Here is a 16,187-nt window from a genome sequence, read left to right on the forward strand (position 1 = left end):
TTTATTGCTTTGTTTAAGAGTGAACAACCTAATGTAGATGCAGTTAAAATATTTCCATTATTTAAATCAGAAATGCTGACAGAAATTCTCAAATGTGCATAGAAGGTGATCTTCCCACAGATTAGTTAATGAGATTCTGACGTAAATCTTTGGGGTTTGGGGCATTAATAACTAGACACAGGAAAACAAATATCTCTGAGGACATGTATCCATGTAGACTTCCAGAAATGAGCGCCTTTAATATCTTAATGCCTGGTCTTTAACTCATGTGTTGCTTCTCTGTCTATTTAGTAGCAAGGCAGTTATACAAACAAACGTGGAAGTAGCAGTGTCTGTCTTTGTCAAGTATGAAATCACAAAGTCTGTCAGCTCAGAGTGACGGTTAATGTACCCTAAAATTCTTTGCTTCAAGAATGGAAAGAATCTCCAAGTCTTTTACAGACACTGTGAATCATTGCTTTTAAAGTTAATCTTTCTGACAGTACAAGTAGAACTGTTAATGTGAAGCTTAATCTGACCTTCTAACCTTTTCATAGTGAAAAGCGGGTAGAAGGTATGGTCTGGCTAGGCAGGAATAGCTACCACCATGTTCTCCCAGGAATTACAGACACCTAACAAATACAGGAAATGTACTTTGCCAAAAGCAATGCAGTGTGGGGATCAACCATACTGTTCATGGTTTTTTGTTTTTTGGTTTTTTTGCTTCATTACTTCTCTCTCAAAGCATTTAACTCAATTTCCTGGTTTAGATTGTAGTTTTGAAGTATTCTTTGGTTTTGGGTTTTTTAGTATGCTTTGTATAGAAGATTCTTGACAAATCTGTATTGTGTTTGCGTTCACTTGTGGAGTAGATCAAGGTTAAATGCTTTATGAAGCAAAACCTAATTCTGTATGTTAGGTTTTTTTTCTGTACAATCTTGTTGCTTTTTCAGTAGAACTTCAGTCACAAGTTTAAGTCCCTCACAGATATTTACTAAAATGTTGTAGGCAAGTAATGACAGTTGCATACATCTTTTTCATAGAGGTCTTCTTGTCACACTTCAGAAGACATAAATGTCATCTGAAGTTTTAGGAAACAGCTATTTTTTCCTCAGAGATTATATTATCGTGATCTGAAGTTCTACTGTGTAGTATGTTTCCTCTACTAGGAAATCAGTATCTCACATTTTGTTGTTGGTGGGGTTTTTTTTTGTTGTTTTTTTGTTTGTTACTTGTGTTCCTTTGATGATTTTGCAGTCAGCACTTTCAGTTTTGGTCAGAATGGTTTTTTGTTTAGCCCTTTTTAATTACCGTTTACATAAGTATTTTTAAAAGATGAACTTGTGTTAGTGAGACATACCCGTGTGCTGGAGACTGCAGGTTCTGAAATAGATTGATCATCCTTTATTGTATGTAACAGAAGAGAGATGACCTTTGTCTTATAATCTGAAAAGTAAAAAATGGGTCTCTAGCTAAACAGATAAGAGTTTTTCAGTTCTGTAAAACAATCTCTTCAAACATACTAATTTCAGGAACTCAGCCACTAAAATTAAAGAAAACATCTGAATATAAAATGCTGTGTTTTGATTATTTTTTTTAGGTTGCACAAAATTACAATTTAAAAGATGTTTTAATAGGATTAAACATCAAGGAGGAAGGCAATTTAGCTTTACATCGCAGTGCTACGGTGCTTTTCTTTATGTAGAATTTACACAAAATATAATATTTCTCTTGAAATGAACTTTTGAGCCCAAATTAAGTGGATATAATGCAACTTGCATGTAAAACCACATCTTAAGATAATACAGGCATAAATTATAACAACAATAATTTAATACAAAATGCACCCTGGATCGTGTCAATTTGTTTTTGTAACTGAATTTCAAATCCAGAAAAACCCTATCTGTTTCTAATTTTTTTTAATGCAATTGAAAATTAAAACTTTTGTAACATCCTGACCAATCTGTTTTTGTTTGTTCATTTGTTTTCCTTTTGGACTGATCACTTGTTACATTTTCTCTTGAGCTATTTACTGATCTGAAAATGTTTGGGTTTTTTTTGGTTTTTGTTTTTTTCAAAACACTGGCAGTGAATATTCTCTATATCAGTGATGGGGTTCCCAGATATGTATATTTGTATTTCACAGAAAGGTGATGATGAAAAAAGAATGAGGAAAAAAAATAAAAATTGATAGTTTGGATTTTAATGAATTTATCAAATAATATATTGAGGTGTTGCTATTATTTAAGTTGGAATGCTGTTAAATTTTATGTTTATATATAGGAACTTGACAAGAGGAGTTGGTAGATTTAGAGAATTACTAAGAGCTGTTGAAACAAGAACTACACAAAATCTGCGAATGGTAAGTCATTAAACCCTGCTCCTATTGCAAGTTCTGAATTCTAGAGGGCAGATGAAGCAGAAATATAAGTTAGCGACGAATAATCAAACTACAGCATATTGATCAGGTTCTGTTATCTACTCCTTTGTAAAGGTACATTTCTGGGTTAAAGTGGATGATTAAAAGTGGAATGCTTGATGCCGGATCTTCCCTACTTCTTTCCTACTTGTAGTTATGGCCAAAACATGATTGGTCTCTGACCAACCATGCTTTCAAGCTTAGTCATAGCTGTCCAATTTGTGATTTATGCTACTTTCACCAGGATATTATTTCATCTTTCTGTAATGTAATGAGATTGAGGACAGAGTGCAGTGTCTTGAAGTGTATTCTTTTAAGTTGGAAACTTCGAGTTATCATTTCTTCATTTTCATAATAAAACCTTTTCAAGGGAAGGAAAAAAAAGGCAAAATCTTTAATATTGATACGATCATAAAATAAACCTCTACCAAATAAGTGATTTATCTTTTTTTTTTTGCATTTTTTTGGTATAACAAAGGGCCAAGGCTCGCATCTTTTGCTCTAAGGTAATGATTTTTAAGATGTCTTAGTTTAGTATTCTGATACTACAACTTTTCAACTTCCAAAGTGGTAATAAGGTACTGTGTTTCTTAATTTAATAACTGATTTCTAATGGGAATATTTAAATTATTGAATGGCAGACTTTCGATACAGAAGGATAATATTACAAATGTTAGTTAAATAAATTATATAAGAATTAAGGTGGAAGATGTAGATCATATGCTGCTGTTCATGGCTTGAGCATCACATATCTGTTCCTGGGAAATGCTGACAGTTCTGATTTAAATGTAATGCTTGCCTGTTTTTTTAACTTGCTGGTACCAATCTGAGTTGTCATCATTTTCTTATGTAGTCATGTAGTTCGTATGCTACATGACATTAAACATTGAAGAGACTAAATTGCTAGTTAACGATTGTAGGATGACTGTTGGAAGCTTTAAATTATTACATATAATAATTATGTAAGTATTTTTGTAGTTAAATATTCAATACTGGGAATAACTGGTCAAAGTAAACTTCTGTATGCTTATCTGCAACTTGCTTTCACTCTTGCTGAACCTTACCAACAGAAACAAATGCCAGCACCTTCAAGCCCTAGCTATCAGAAGCCCAGATCAGTTTGGGTTTGGATAATAGCTGTTGTGCGCTGTCAAACACCCACGTGGCTGCTCTCTCACTCTTCTTTATCAACATGACAGGAACAAAAAGATAGTAAAGTTTGTGGGTTCAGATAAAGAACCCCAGTGTCATTGACAAAGCAGACCTGATTTTGGGAAAATTAATGGAATTTATTGTCAATTAAAATAGAATTGGATGGAGAGAAACAAAGGCAAAACCTAAAATACCCATCACCACCATCTTTTCCCAGGTTCAGCTTCACTTCTTTCCCAACTCTCCTCCCTTAGCTGTGCACAAGCAGCACAGCTAGAAATGCAAAGGGGGGAGCTGCAGTGTGTCTCCAGCAGTTGCTCTGTACTGCTCCTTCTTCCTTGCACTTTCCTAGCACTCCTGTGTGGACCCTTCTACTGTATTTCAGCAGTTTTTTCAAGGAAACAACTCCCTACTCCCCATTGGCACCTCTAAAGATTGCAGTGGGGATACCTGTTCCACCACCATCTGATCCATAGGCTGCAAGGAAATACTTGCAGGCGTTGGGAGTAGTGGTAGAGTTTTTTGAGTATAAACTATCTGAAAATATACTTGAATATGCTCTGCTTGTAGGAGCAACAGTCATTGGTGTTGCTAGGTATGCAGACTGTGATAGGTAAAACTGTTGCTGTCATTTTTAATTTGCATTTGGAGAATTTAATTGGGTACTTACGGCTTTCAAACAGCAGATTGCCTCATGTTTTGGATGTTTTAAAATAAAAGAAAATAAATTCTACTTGATTAATATGCATTTAAAATAATCCATTGTTTTTGAAGAGACTACATTCAGCATTTCAAAGGAAATTATTTGTCTCCCACATTTACAGACAATAGCAAGACAACTGGCTGAAATTTTGTTACGAGGCATGTGTGAACAGAGTTACTGGAATCCACTGGAAGACCCTCCTCACCAGTCACCACTAGATGATCCACTTCGGAAAGGTTCAAATATGAAAAATTACACACTTAGTAGAAGACCGCGGGTATACACTGGAGAAAAGTACGTCTGAGTTCACACCTGTCTCTTTTGTTTCCATAATTGCAATTATTACCCTGTGCACTAGGTAATTTAGTTTATATTGTTGAAAATGCAGAAGGCATTGGGCAGTGTGAATGCTCTTCAGGTGGAAGCTTGCAGTGCTCTTGTTCTCAGTCCTCTTAATACCTTTTTGTTCCATACTGAGATACGTGGTAGAGTCACTGTCCTATATTATCTCTGAGATACACAAGAAATTGTAATATGCATGGCTATCTTTCTGTCACCTTGAGCTACTCAGCTTTGTGCTCTTCCACTTCTTCTGCTGTATTTATCACAAATGATTTTTCAAAATTGAAAGTTTTTGTGTAAATTTTTAGAAACAGCAGAATTGCAGCTTATGCCTGTGTGTGGTTTGGTTGTTTCTTCTTTTACCCCAGAGAATCACCATTGGTAGTAGTGTTAAATATGAATAGCCATTTCTTAGAATCTGGACTTTCTTACTAGTTAATAAATTGTTTATTTGTATCTCATGAAAGTAATTTGTATCCCCTTTGCTTGTGTCAAATCAAGTCATGAAATCTTAAAAATTTGGTAGTCCTTTTTATTCATTGATACCACGTTTGATCCAGTTCATGTTTTACATGAAAAAAAAAAAAAGGTTTTCATCCTTTTCATGTTTTAGATAATGTGCACTATAAGTTTGTGCATTGATTACAAGCAGAGCTGTAAAAAGTCCTTGAGGGATCACCTTATTTAATATAGCCAACAACCACTGCTTACTTGCTGTGATTCATGCTGGAAGCACCGTGAGCTGGAAAACTGAGAGACAGATTGTAGCAGTGTAAATAATTGTCTAGCTGACATCATAATTTCTTCTAGTAGGACAATTAGTGTTTTAATTTTTAGTTGAATTTTAATTTAATTTGATTGAAATTCCATTTGAACTGAAGAAAATATCCTTTACTGAACTAGAAGAGGCTGTAGAGTCTCCAGCGCTAGAGAGGGCCAGAATTCAACTGGACATGGTCCTGAGCAATCTGCCAGATGACCTTGCTTTGAGCAGAAAGTATGGACTAAACAATCTCCAGAGAGACCTTCCAATTTCAGTGACTCTATGAAATAGGTGTGATTTGGGAATTTCATTTGAGTAGGCTGTTATCTGTTCCATGTGAAACTCTGGACTTTCTTTTCTCCAAAGAACCGACTCAGGTTTAAAATACAGGAGTAGTGGGTTCTTGAATTTCAGACTTGTCTGATTATGTCTTGAATGTGAAGTCATTAAAAAGCAGTGTTTTGAGCTTTTATAAATGATGCAGGCATAGAGTTGAACATGCAACAATTACTGTGTTTCTCTGCCAGTACATAACTGAAAAGCTGCGCATGCAACTGTTTGGTGAAATAATCACTTGTTTTATAGATACACTCGGATTGCTGCATTCAAAAATTATGCATTTATGCACAATCACTTTTTTATTGGTTATTGATATGCCATAAACATGAGATGATAATGCAGTTATATCAGTATTTGCAATTAAATGTGGAGATGATTAATCCTCACCAAGAAAGGCTAGTTTTAGTTCTTAAATTTGTAATGGTGAAAAATAGAAAAGTTCTTCATAGAGAATTATGTGTAGTTGCCATGTCTTAAATACTTTCTTAGATTGAGAAATTTATTAGATTCAAAATAAATTTTGCCTGTAGTAACAGATATGGAGACAATTCATTGTTCTTACATTTTTTTATCACAAGGCAAACAAAGACCAATACATTTCACACCTATAGCTTTTACTTTTGGTGCCAAAGAAATTTTTCAGCCATCCTTTGATTTTAAAAAAGAACAGAAACTCCAAACCATAGATTAAAAAGAACCTTCACAATGTTAAAGTGTACTATTAGTTTTCCTGATTTCCTTTATGCTGAATGAAAGTTGCTTCCAGAACTTGGAAAATAACTCCAGATGGTTCATGCAACAAATAATAAAGATTAATTTTCTATGATAATTTCTGCATAATATTTTTGCAATTCATTTCCTGCTACTCTGAGTTACTATATAAAGAAACCTTTTATATCAGGTCACACATTTTCCCAAACATTCAAACAACTATTTAGCTTTCCAATTAAAGAGAAGTCAGTTCTTCTGTCACAGCATGTAGTTAATATTAAACTGTTTTCCCAGATGGTGACCCTTTTTATTATTAGCTGCATTTATTGGAGATTTTCTTTTAATACTTTATAAAGCAGTAGCCCCAAGTAATTGTGACACCATACCACATTACCACTATGAAGTAGAATGGCCTTTGTCTTCAAAGATTTCTTGCAATTTTGGTTCCTTGGACCAGAATACTTACAGAATGCTCCGACTCAGTCTTTCGAACTTACTTCTATTCTTCATTATCAACTTTTTCTTCTGTAGAAACACAGCTCCTTTCAAAAGCGTGTCTTTATCTACTATAATTTTTTTGTTCTTTGGAAATGTAAGCAAGGAGTTCCACAATTTCAGCAGAGTGTGTAATTAAGTGCTTTTCTTTGGTCACATCAAAGCGATTAATACCAGATTAGACGTTGTGTCTAGCTTAGTATCTCATCTCCAGTGGTGATAAAAAGCAAGTACCTAAGACTACAAGTAGCAGGGTATACCAAAAGGAGACTTCTTCCTACATGTTGCCCTGACCACCAGCTGTTTTAGTCATGTACTGTTTTGTTTTAAAAACGTTAATAAAATGCATTCGATTCTTTTGAAGACAGTGAATGATGTTTGAAGAATATCGTTTATGATTTTATAGATATGTACTCCCTCTTTCAGTTTTCTCCTGAGAGTTTGTTGTTGCTGTCCTTTGAAGCAGCGATGCAGATTCAGTTCAGATAGCTAGATGCCAGCAGCTAGTTAAACCACAGGCTAGATTTTTACAGTTGTCAAGTTATACTCAATGTTGGGATATTTGGATGTGTTCTTTAATCCTCAACAGCCATGGTTGTTGTGTTCTCTTACTGTATTTGCCAGCTTTTCTGAAATGTAAATGTAGAGCACTGCAGATAAATTAATTTTAAGCAGTTTTTAAAATGTAGCTTATCTATTCTCTTTTCTGGATTTTTCCAGTTTTTGTGGTATTCAGTACACACTGTTTGTGTAAGCTACTCCTAAGAGTAGTATTTTGTGCTTAAATAATTAAATTTTTGTTTTGAACAGCATCTTTTGTCCTCAAGAAAATACAGAAGAAGCCTTACTGTTGCTACTTATTAGTGAATCTATGGTAGGTAAAACAGTGAATGTGCATATGTTGCATGTGTATGCATGTATTCCATTTTCTTTTATAAATGAAAGCATTTTTTGTCATGCCTTGCTTTTTGACTTGTGTTTTGTTTTCTGTTAGGAAAACAGGCAGTTACTTCTGAAACTCAAGCTTCTGTTCATCTGAAGCAGCAGGATGAGCTCTGCAGATGTTATGAATAGGAGTTTTTAATCCTGTAAAGTGACTGAACATAGCCTCCTCCAGATTATAGGCAGGTGAACACAAAGCCAGGTCTTTTTTTTGGTACTTATCAGTATGAACCACAGTTACACCAGCAGTTATCATTCAGACATACTCAAAATGTAAGTTATTTTTTGTTGTAAAAGCCAAAAATCAAAGACTACTAGGTAAGCTTAAGAAGCATAGCAAAAAAAACCAACAAAATTCCATTGTGGATTAAAACTCAAATGTCAGTCATATTTGTAAATTATTATTATTTATGCAGGCATTCAGCCTTTACTACTGGATTATATTTCATTTTTTCAAGTCTCCTGCTTTTCCCCAGTAGGTGATTCCTTTCAGTGGACTACTAGTGCCTCTTATCAGTTTTTCATATTTTCCTGTAGCATTATTTTACTAAGTCACTGATTAACTGCCATGTACTGACATTCTCATACCAGGTCAGTTCTACTATATATTCTCAAATAACAGAAATGAAAAGCTTAGGCTCAAACCCTTGCTGAAGTTCTAGTTGGAGGAATGGAACCTCTGGAATCTCAGGCATTGTATATGCCCAGCTCGAACTTAGACTGGCTACTGCAGTAAAGGAGAACAGGGAATCCTTTTACAAATATATTAACAGCAAGAGGAGAACTAAGGAGAATTTCTCTCCTTTACTTGATGAGGCAGGGAATGTAACCACAGAGGATAAGGAAAAGGCTGAGGTTCTCAATGCCTTCTTCACATCTGTCTTTAATAAGACAGAGCAGTTATCCTCCGGGTACTTTTTGCTCTAACCTGGAAGTCTGGGACGGAGCGCATAATACACCCCCTGTGATCCAAGCAGAGACGGTCAGAGACCTACTCCTCCATATGAACTGCCACAAGTCCATGGGACCAGATGGGATCCACCCAAGGGTGCTGAGGGAGCTGGCAGAGGTGATTGCCAAACCGCTTTCTACCATCTATCAGCATTCCTGGTTATCTGGAGAGGTCCCACAAGATTGGAGGCTTGCCGATGTGACTCCCATCTACAAGAAAGGCCATAAGGAAGACCCGGGGAACTACAGGCCTGTCAGCCTGACCTGGGTATCAGGGAAAGTTATGGAGCAGATGATCTTGAGGGAGATCACACGGCACGTGCATGGCAACCAGGGGATCAGACCCAGCCAGCACGGGTTCACAAAGGGCAGGTCGTGCTTGTCCAACCTCATCTCCTTCTATGACTGGGTGACCAGACAGGTAGATGAGGGAAAGGCTGTTGATGTAGTCTACCTGAACTTCAGCAAGGCCTTTGACACGGTCTCCCACAGTATTCTCCTGGGGAAACTGGCAGCCCGTGGTGTGTACAGGTTCACTCTTCTCTGGGTGGAGAACTGGCTAGAGGGCCGTGCCCAGCGGGTAGTGGTTAATGGAGTTAAGTCCAGCTGGTGTCCTGTAACAAGTGGTGTCCTCCAGGGGTCGGTATTGGGGCCCATCTTGTTTAGTATCTTTATTGATGACCTAGACGAGGGGATTGAGTGTACCCTCAGTAAGTTTGCAGATGACACAAAGTTGGGAGGATGTGTCAATCTGCCTGAGGGTAGGGAGGCCCTTCAGAGGGATCTGGATAGGCTGAATAGCTGGGCTGAGCTCAATGGGATGAGGTTCAATAAGGCCAAGTGCCGGGTCCTGCACTTTGGCCACAATAACCCCATGCAATGCTACAGGCTTGGGGCAGAATGGCTTGAAGAATGTAGAGGGGAAAAGGACCTGGGGGTGTTGGTTGATGCTCAGCTTAACATGAGCTGGCAGTGTTCCCAGGTGGCCAAGAAGGCCAACAGCATCCTGGCCTGTATTAGAAATAGTGTAGCCAGCAGGAGCAGGGAGGTGATCATCCCCCTGTACTCAGCTCTGGTACGGCCGCACCTCAAGTACTGTGTTCAGTTTTGGGCCCCTCACTACAAGAAGGACATTGAGGCCCTGGAGCGTGTTCAGAGAAGGGCAACAAAACTGGTGAGGGGTCTGGAGCACAAGTCTTATGAGGAGCGGCTGAGGGAGCTGGGATTGTTTAGTCTGGAGTAGAGGAGGCTCAGAGGAGACCTTATTGCACTCAATCACTTCCTGAAGGGGGGTTGTGGTGAGGAGGGGGTGGGCCTCTTCTCCCTGATAACTAATGACAGGACGAGAGGGAATGGCCACAAATTGTGCCGGGGAAGATTTAGATTAGACCTGAGGAAACATTTTTTCTCTGAAAGAGTGGTCAGGCACTGGAATGGCCTGCCTAGGGAGGTGGTTGAGGCACCATCCCTAGCGCTGTTCAAGAAGCGTTTAGATGAGGTGCTAAGGGATTTGATTTAGTAGTTTAGTGGGTAGGGATGGTGATAGGAGAATGGTTGGACTAGATGATCTTGTAGGTCCTTTCCAACCTAATGCACCTATGAACCTATATTAGTCTGTGTCGCTGAACACCAATGGCATTTAGTCTTTAAGTTCTCTAGGTGAGATCTTTTTACACTGTGGCTTAATTTCTGGTGTTAGTTAAGAAAGTTCGCAACGGTTTATTGAACGTTGTCCAATTTGAACATTTTTATAGTGCAAATTACATTTCTTATTTCTAGTGAGCTGCATTGCGATGTTTATGACAGAATCTTTCACTATAAAACTAGACTTAGGAAACAATTTCATAAACCGTGCATTGCTTTTGCTGCATCTGAATGGGAGCACATTTCCCTTTAAGGTGCCTGCACAGCTGATGATAACATAAAGAAGAACTCTAATGTGAACTGTGGTCATGGTGCGAAGCAGTCCTCCTGCAGCAACATCTGACTACCAATTACTTTATTTGCAAGAGTACTTCTTCGCATATCAGCATTAAGTAGTCAAAAAAAAGTCCTTAACATAATGCTTTTTTAACTATTCTTTCAGGTAACTTACAGCTTTTCCTTTTTGAATTAGATCTGTCTAAATTGAATGCTTATCATGCATTACACTCTTAGCAAGCTTTCAGTAATTTTTTTCTTGACAAGTTATTATTGCAAGTTATCTGAGGCAAAAGTGTTAACCTCAAAAATATTAGTCACTTCAAACTTGTCCTTGTGAGAGTTGTTTCCTGAGAGAAAAGAGCTCTTCATTTAGTGCTGCATGCTGTCTAGCTATAGTAGTTATAAAGAACAACATGACTCATGATTTTCAAACATATTTGAGTAAGAAATTATTACAGAAGACTGATTTAACATTAGTATTTAGACATGGTCTTGTATTATCAGCATGGTATGATCTTGTGAATTATTAAAAATGTAAATAAGGCTTCAGAACTTCTGTCCTCTATGAAATTAAGAAAATACTAACAAACAGAATGTGAATCTGATATAAGTAGCATTTTGTGTAAATAAAAATAATCAAATCACTGTGTATATGTAATCCCCAAATCATGCTTCTAGTTTCAGTGAAGTAATACACCCTAACATCATAACTTCTTATATGGATTAGATCTAGTGCAGCATATATCCAGAAAATTGAGTTCCCTTAATTTCTGAATTCAGAATGGATGCTTTGATGGGTAAGATTTAAATTATAATATTTATGAAAGAAATTATCTGGGAAAGATAGTTCTGTGCTTTTTAAGTATTCTAATTCTCTTATAAGTACATTTCAGAGTACAAAATGTCTCTTTTAGGCACATGACTGCTTCTGCAGTGTATTGTCATGCATAATGAGAAAAGTCAGCTGCAACTCTGTCATCACTTATTGTAAGATGTTATTGTATTCTAGCTGTTATGCCTACAAAGTCCAGATCAGCCTTTTCTTACCTAAATTTGAATGTGTAGAAGGGTAGAATTTGAAGGACTGGGAGCCCCCAAGTTACAGTGGGGGGCTACATGTTACTGCATGTCAGCTGAACTATAGTAACAGATCACAGAGTTGTTCAGGTTGGAAGGGAACTCTGGAGGTCATATTGTCCAGCCTCGTGCCCAGGGACAGCCATCTATAGGTTTCCCAGTACCAAGGCTTTTGAACAGCTGCAAGAATGGAGTCTCTTCAGTCTCTCTCAGCAACCTATTCCAGTGTTCAGTCACAATCACACTAAACAAAGAAAGTGTTTCCTAATGTTTGGAGGGAACCTTCTTCGGTTCAGTTTGTGCCCATTGCTTCTTGTTCTGTCACTGGGCATCCACTTTTCAACGTAGCTGTGAGCCTGTTTCTCCAGCCTGTCTAGATCCGTCTAGTAGCACAACCCATTAATAGATCCAACTCCTAATTTTTTATCAGTAAACTTGCTGTGAGAGTACATTACACTCTACCATCTATTTTATTAATGAAGGTGTTGAGCAGGATTGACCCCAGTATCACTCCTTGAGGCACACTGCTTGGTGCTGAGTAGATTTTACTTGAGTGATGCCAGCCTCCTCCTACACCTGGCTGCATGTGTTTATCTTAGCTCATACAGGAAAACAAAAGTTATACTGCTCATATTTGATTCAGGCTTAAAGTGCGTATAGGGTAAATGTCGCATACTGCAACTTAACTAATTTCACTTTCATCTGAGACTTCAGCAGTTCTAAAACACTGCACTTAAGTTTCTAAGTACATTTTATTTTTATAATTATGCAGCTAATCACTGTTCAAATACACAGCGTAATTAAAACTTAGAAGGCATCCTGTCCCATAATACTGCTTTGGAATTGCCACCCTTTTTTTCAGAAGTGTTAGTTTAGGGCTTGTTCTGTACTTGCAAGGAATTTAATCAGTGATTAAGCATGCAGTTAAAAAGGAAGAAGTTCTTGAAGCTGACCAAATATTTATGCAATGTGGAAAGGAAACACCAAAGTCGTCTTGATCAAAAGAAAGCACAGTGTCTTTAAGTAGTGAAGTTCAAACCAGTCAGTCTGGGGATTGTTCAGCTGATGAATCTTGAAATGTCTGTGCATTTTACACTCCAAGTATCTCTTCAGTTTTTTCTTTCTATATTTATCTATACTGATTTTAAAGATTTTTTGAGTATGTTCAGAGCTTGAAATGTTCTCCTATTAAAGCAAAAAAAAAAATTACTGGTGCTTAATATGTGGTACTTCACTGAAAAAGGGATGGAACAAGCTCTCCATTTGAATTTAATATATTTTAATAAATGTGTAATTATAAAAAAGGCTGAGAGTAGGTGAAGAGAGAAGGACTGACTTCAAGCAAACAGATATAATAGCATTTTTGTCAGTAGGAGTATTAACAAGCAAAAAATCTGGAAATAGAGAAGTCAAGATATTTTTGGAGAGTTGATGGTATAGTTGGAGAAATACTGAATAATTAAGCCTTAGCTCCTGGGAGACTTGAATTTTATTTTTTGTTCTTTAGCAGGATTTCTTTTTGAGTATGGTCAATTCATTTAAACAGTTTTAGTTTAATTTATGCCCTTCTGAAAAGGAAAAGCAAGGTCTTAGACTTGTAACGTGCATTTCACAAAAGACTTGAAAGTACAAAGCTTTATTGCAAACAAGAGCTGAGTCTGAACCTGTGCTTGGATCAAGGGGCAGTTTTCATTTCTCATTAATAATTCCTGAAGGTGATGGAACGGTTATCCTGGGCATATAACCTGAGCAAGTGAGAAGGTAGTTTCATAGTGTTATGAAGATAAAAGAAATTAATTGCTTTACTTCACAAAAAAAGATGGAATAGAAGATTCAAAGAGCCTTCTCATTTGTTTTACTTGCCTACAAAAATAAATTTTTAGAAGATGAGTATACATTATATTTTAAAACATACCTTCTTTGGTTTTTGAAAACTCTCATAATGGTATAATTTACCTAATTTATGTAATAAGAATCAAGTAATTAAAAATAAATCCATAAAGAAACACAAATCTTTCAGCTAATGTAACTGGTGTTTGAGGCTGTCTGTATATCAATAGCAGGTATTGTCTCTTTGTACCAACTATGCCAACTGTTAACTGTCAATCTGATTACAGTAGTAGTTACCTGAGCAAGAATACAGGTTGAATTCAATGTTTGACTTGATTTCTTTTTGTTGCTATGTTTCAGGCTAACCGTGATGCTGTACTAAGCAGAATACCAGAACACAAAAATGATCGTATCATCAGTTTGCAAAGTGCTTCTGTAGTATATGATTTACTTACTATAGCCTTGGGAAGAAGAGGCCAATATGAAATGCTCTCAGAGGTTTGTCCATAGCAGTGAATATTGAACTGTGTCTTTAATGGATTTTTTCAGTTAATTATGTTAATTGTATTAGTACTTTAGGACTAAACAAATACAGGATTCTGACTATTGTATAAACAGTGGGTAATTTCCACCCCAGGATGTTTACTATCTGAATTTTCACAATGTTCTCAAGCACAGAAATGTTGGAAGATGTGAGAAATGTAAAATGGCACAGCAATTCACATGCTTTTTAAGTGGGGAGGCACAGGATCTGCTTAAATAGATGCACGTTAGGTAGTTCAACTGGCAGTGCTGAAGTACTACAAGGAAAACAGTGTTCATAGACCTTTGCCTTTTGGTTCTTCCACTTCTCTCAGCCTAGAGGATTTATTTGCTTCTTATTTGGAACTTCCTTTCAAAGTTAGAGGATACCAAACTTAATTTTTAATCTGTACTTATTTAAATATATTGCCATAAGATCTAAATGTTACTGGTTAGATTTTTTTTCTCACCTCGAACATTTTCTGCTGGGTAGGTCACCAGTACTAATACCTAGAAAAAGGATTTGTGAGCATTTCTTTCAAAACAAGACTTACTTGTACATCTCATAAAATTTGGAGTATTTCAACTTCCTAGTAGTTTGTAAAATGATTTTGGAATTAATAAAGGGGAATGTATTACTTTTTTACGTCAATAGGAAAATGCATTCCCTGCCACAGATGTCTTCAGCATGTTAGACTGTGGCAACTTAACACTTTAGGAAATTTTTAAGTACTGTGGAGAGTTTATAGCTGAGAAACAACCTGCCCAATAACACTTTGGGCAGAGCAGGGCTCCTGCTGCTGAAAACAGTGCTTACCCAGCAGCAGAATGCTGTCACTGCCTAGGATTAGTTAGTAGGATCTAGGAGTACTTGAGCATGTGTGGTAAGCAGGCATACTCAGGAACTGATTTCCTAAGAAATCATATATTTTAAATTTATTAAAGTAAAATAGAATTTAAATAGAATTTTAAGAAAACTTATTTTAAATAATAAAAGTTTTAATCATAAAAGTTTTCTTCTGAAGTATGTTGATAGTGGTCTGCATCTACTGTCATTTCAAGTTCTGAATTTGAGTAATTTTCCTCTTGAAAGCATTTTATAGTTGCATGTTGTGTGTTAGTACAATAGAAGTTGTTTTTTGAAACTGAGGAATATGGAAGTTCACAAAAACTCTGATCCTACGATAGAACATAATTGTATTACGATGTCCTGAACCAAGGGGCAAATTTTATTTTGTGCACATATACTCTGGGTACATACAGCTCCAGCAGGAACTTGTCAGGGAATGATTAGGACACCTAATTTGTTCCAGTTCTTGTCATCCAAAGAACAGAGAAAATATAACCTATAAGAGGATGTTAGAACTCAGTGAGTTGTTGGAGTGTAACTGCCCTTAGATACTGTGACCCATAGTCTGAAACTTTTATAAGTATTACAATAAAAACATATTCAGAAGTGTTAACATAACATTGCTAAGTTATGTAACAGGAATGTAATTTTTTGCCAGCTTTATTCTCTGTGAGCTAGTAATGATAGTTCTAGTGGAGCAGTTGCAGCTCCACATCAGAAAACACTGTTAGTCTATCCAACAGTGGAAACTGACCAGTTCTAGTATCTTGTAATCAGCTACAACCTAACCAAAAGATTACTTATAGAGAAAAAAGTACAATGCAAGAACATTAAATGACCAAAAATTTGTCACATTTGTATTATTCTAGTAAGTTATTCTACTATTCTAATGCTGAGTCATGTTCATGGTTGAGGAAGTGTTATTTCTTTCTGGAGTTTGTACTAGACCAATAAAATTTTCTGCTGTCATAAATCTCTTCTTAAACACAGGAACTCTGGGTGTCATCAGATTGTTTTTTAAGCTTGTTAGGATGTGACATGTTGAGCTTATCAGTGTCTTACTAGAGAAGAAATTTTCCAGACCAGAATTTTTCCTAGATAGTCATCTTTCAAATCCCTAGCTTCAAGCATGTCCTTTTTAGGAGACCATAATGCTGAACAACAAAATTCAGTAATTGTTTCAACATTA

General features: G+C 36.6%; 1 protein-coding gene across 4 annotated transcripts in view; it reads left to right on the forward strand.

Moving 5' to 3' along the window:
* Positions 1–16,187, forward strand: part of TTC7B (tetratricopeptide repeat domain 7B) — a 117,702-nt gene that overhangs the window by 38,512 nt on the left and 63,003 nt on the right. For all 4 annotated transcript variants that reach the window (XM_065751518.1, XM_065751496.1, XM_065751500.1 and 1 more), the window contains exons 6-9: positions 2,263–2,341; positions 4,375–4,547; positions 7,714–7,777; positions 13,987–14,124. In XM_065751518.1, coding sequence (XP_065607590.1) covers positions 2,263–2,341; positions 4,375–4,547; positions 7,714–7,777; positions 13,987–14,124 — 454 coding nt within the window. The remainder of the gene's footprint in view (positions 1–2,262; positions 2,342–4,374; positions 4,548–7,713; positions 7,778–13,986; positions 14,125–16,187) is intronic.

Source organism: Cyrtonyx montezumae, unplaced genomic scaffold, assembly GCF_038088225.1.
Source record: "Cyrtonyx montezumae isolate F1298 unplaced genomic scaffold, pur_monq_1.0 scaffold_10, whole genome shotgun sequence".
NCBI lineage: Eukaryota > Metazoa > Chordata > Aves > Galliformes > Odontophoridae > Cyrtonyx > Cyrtonyx montezumae.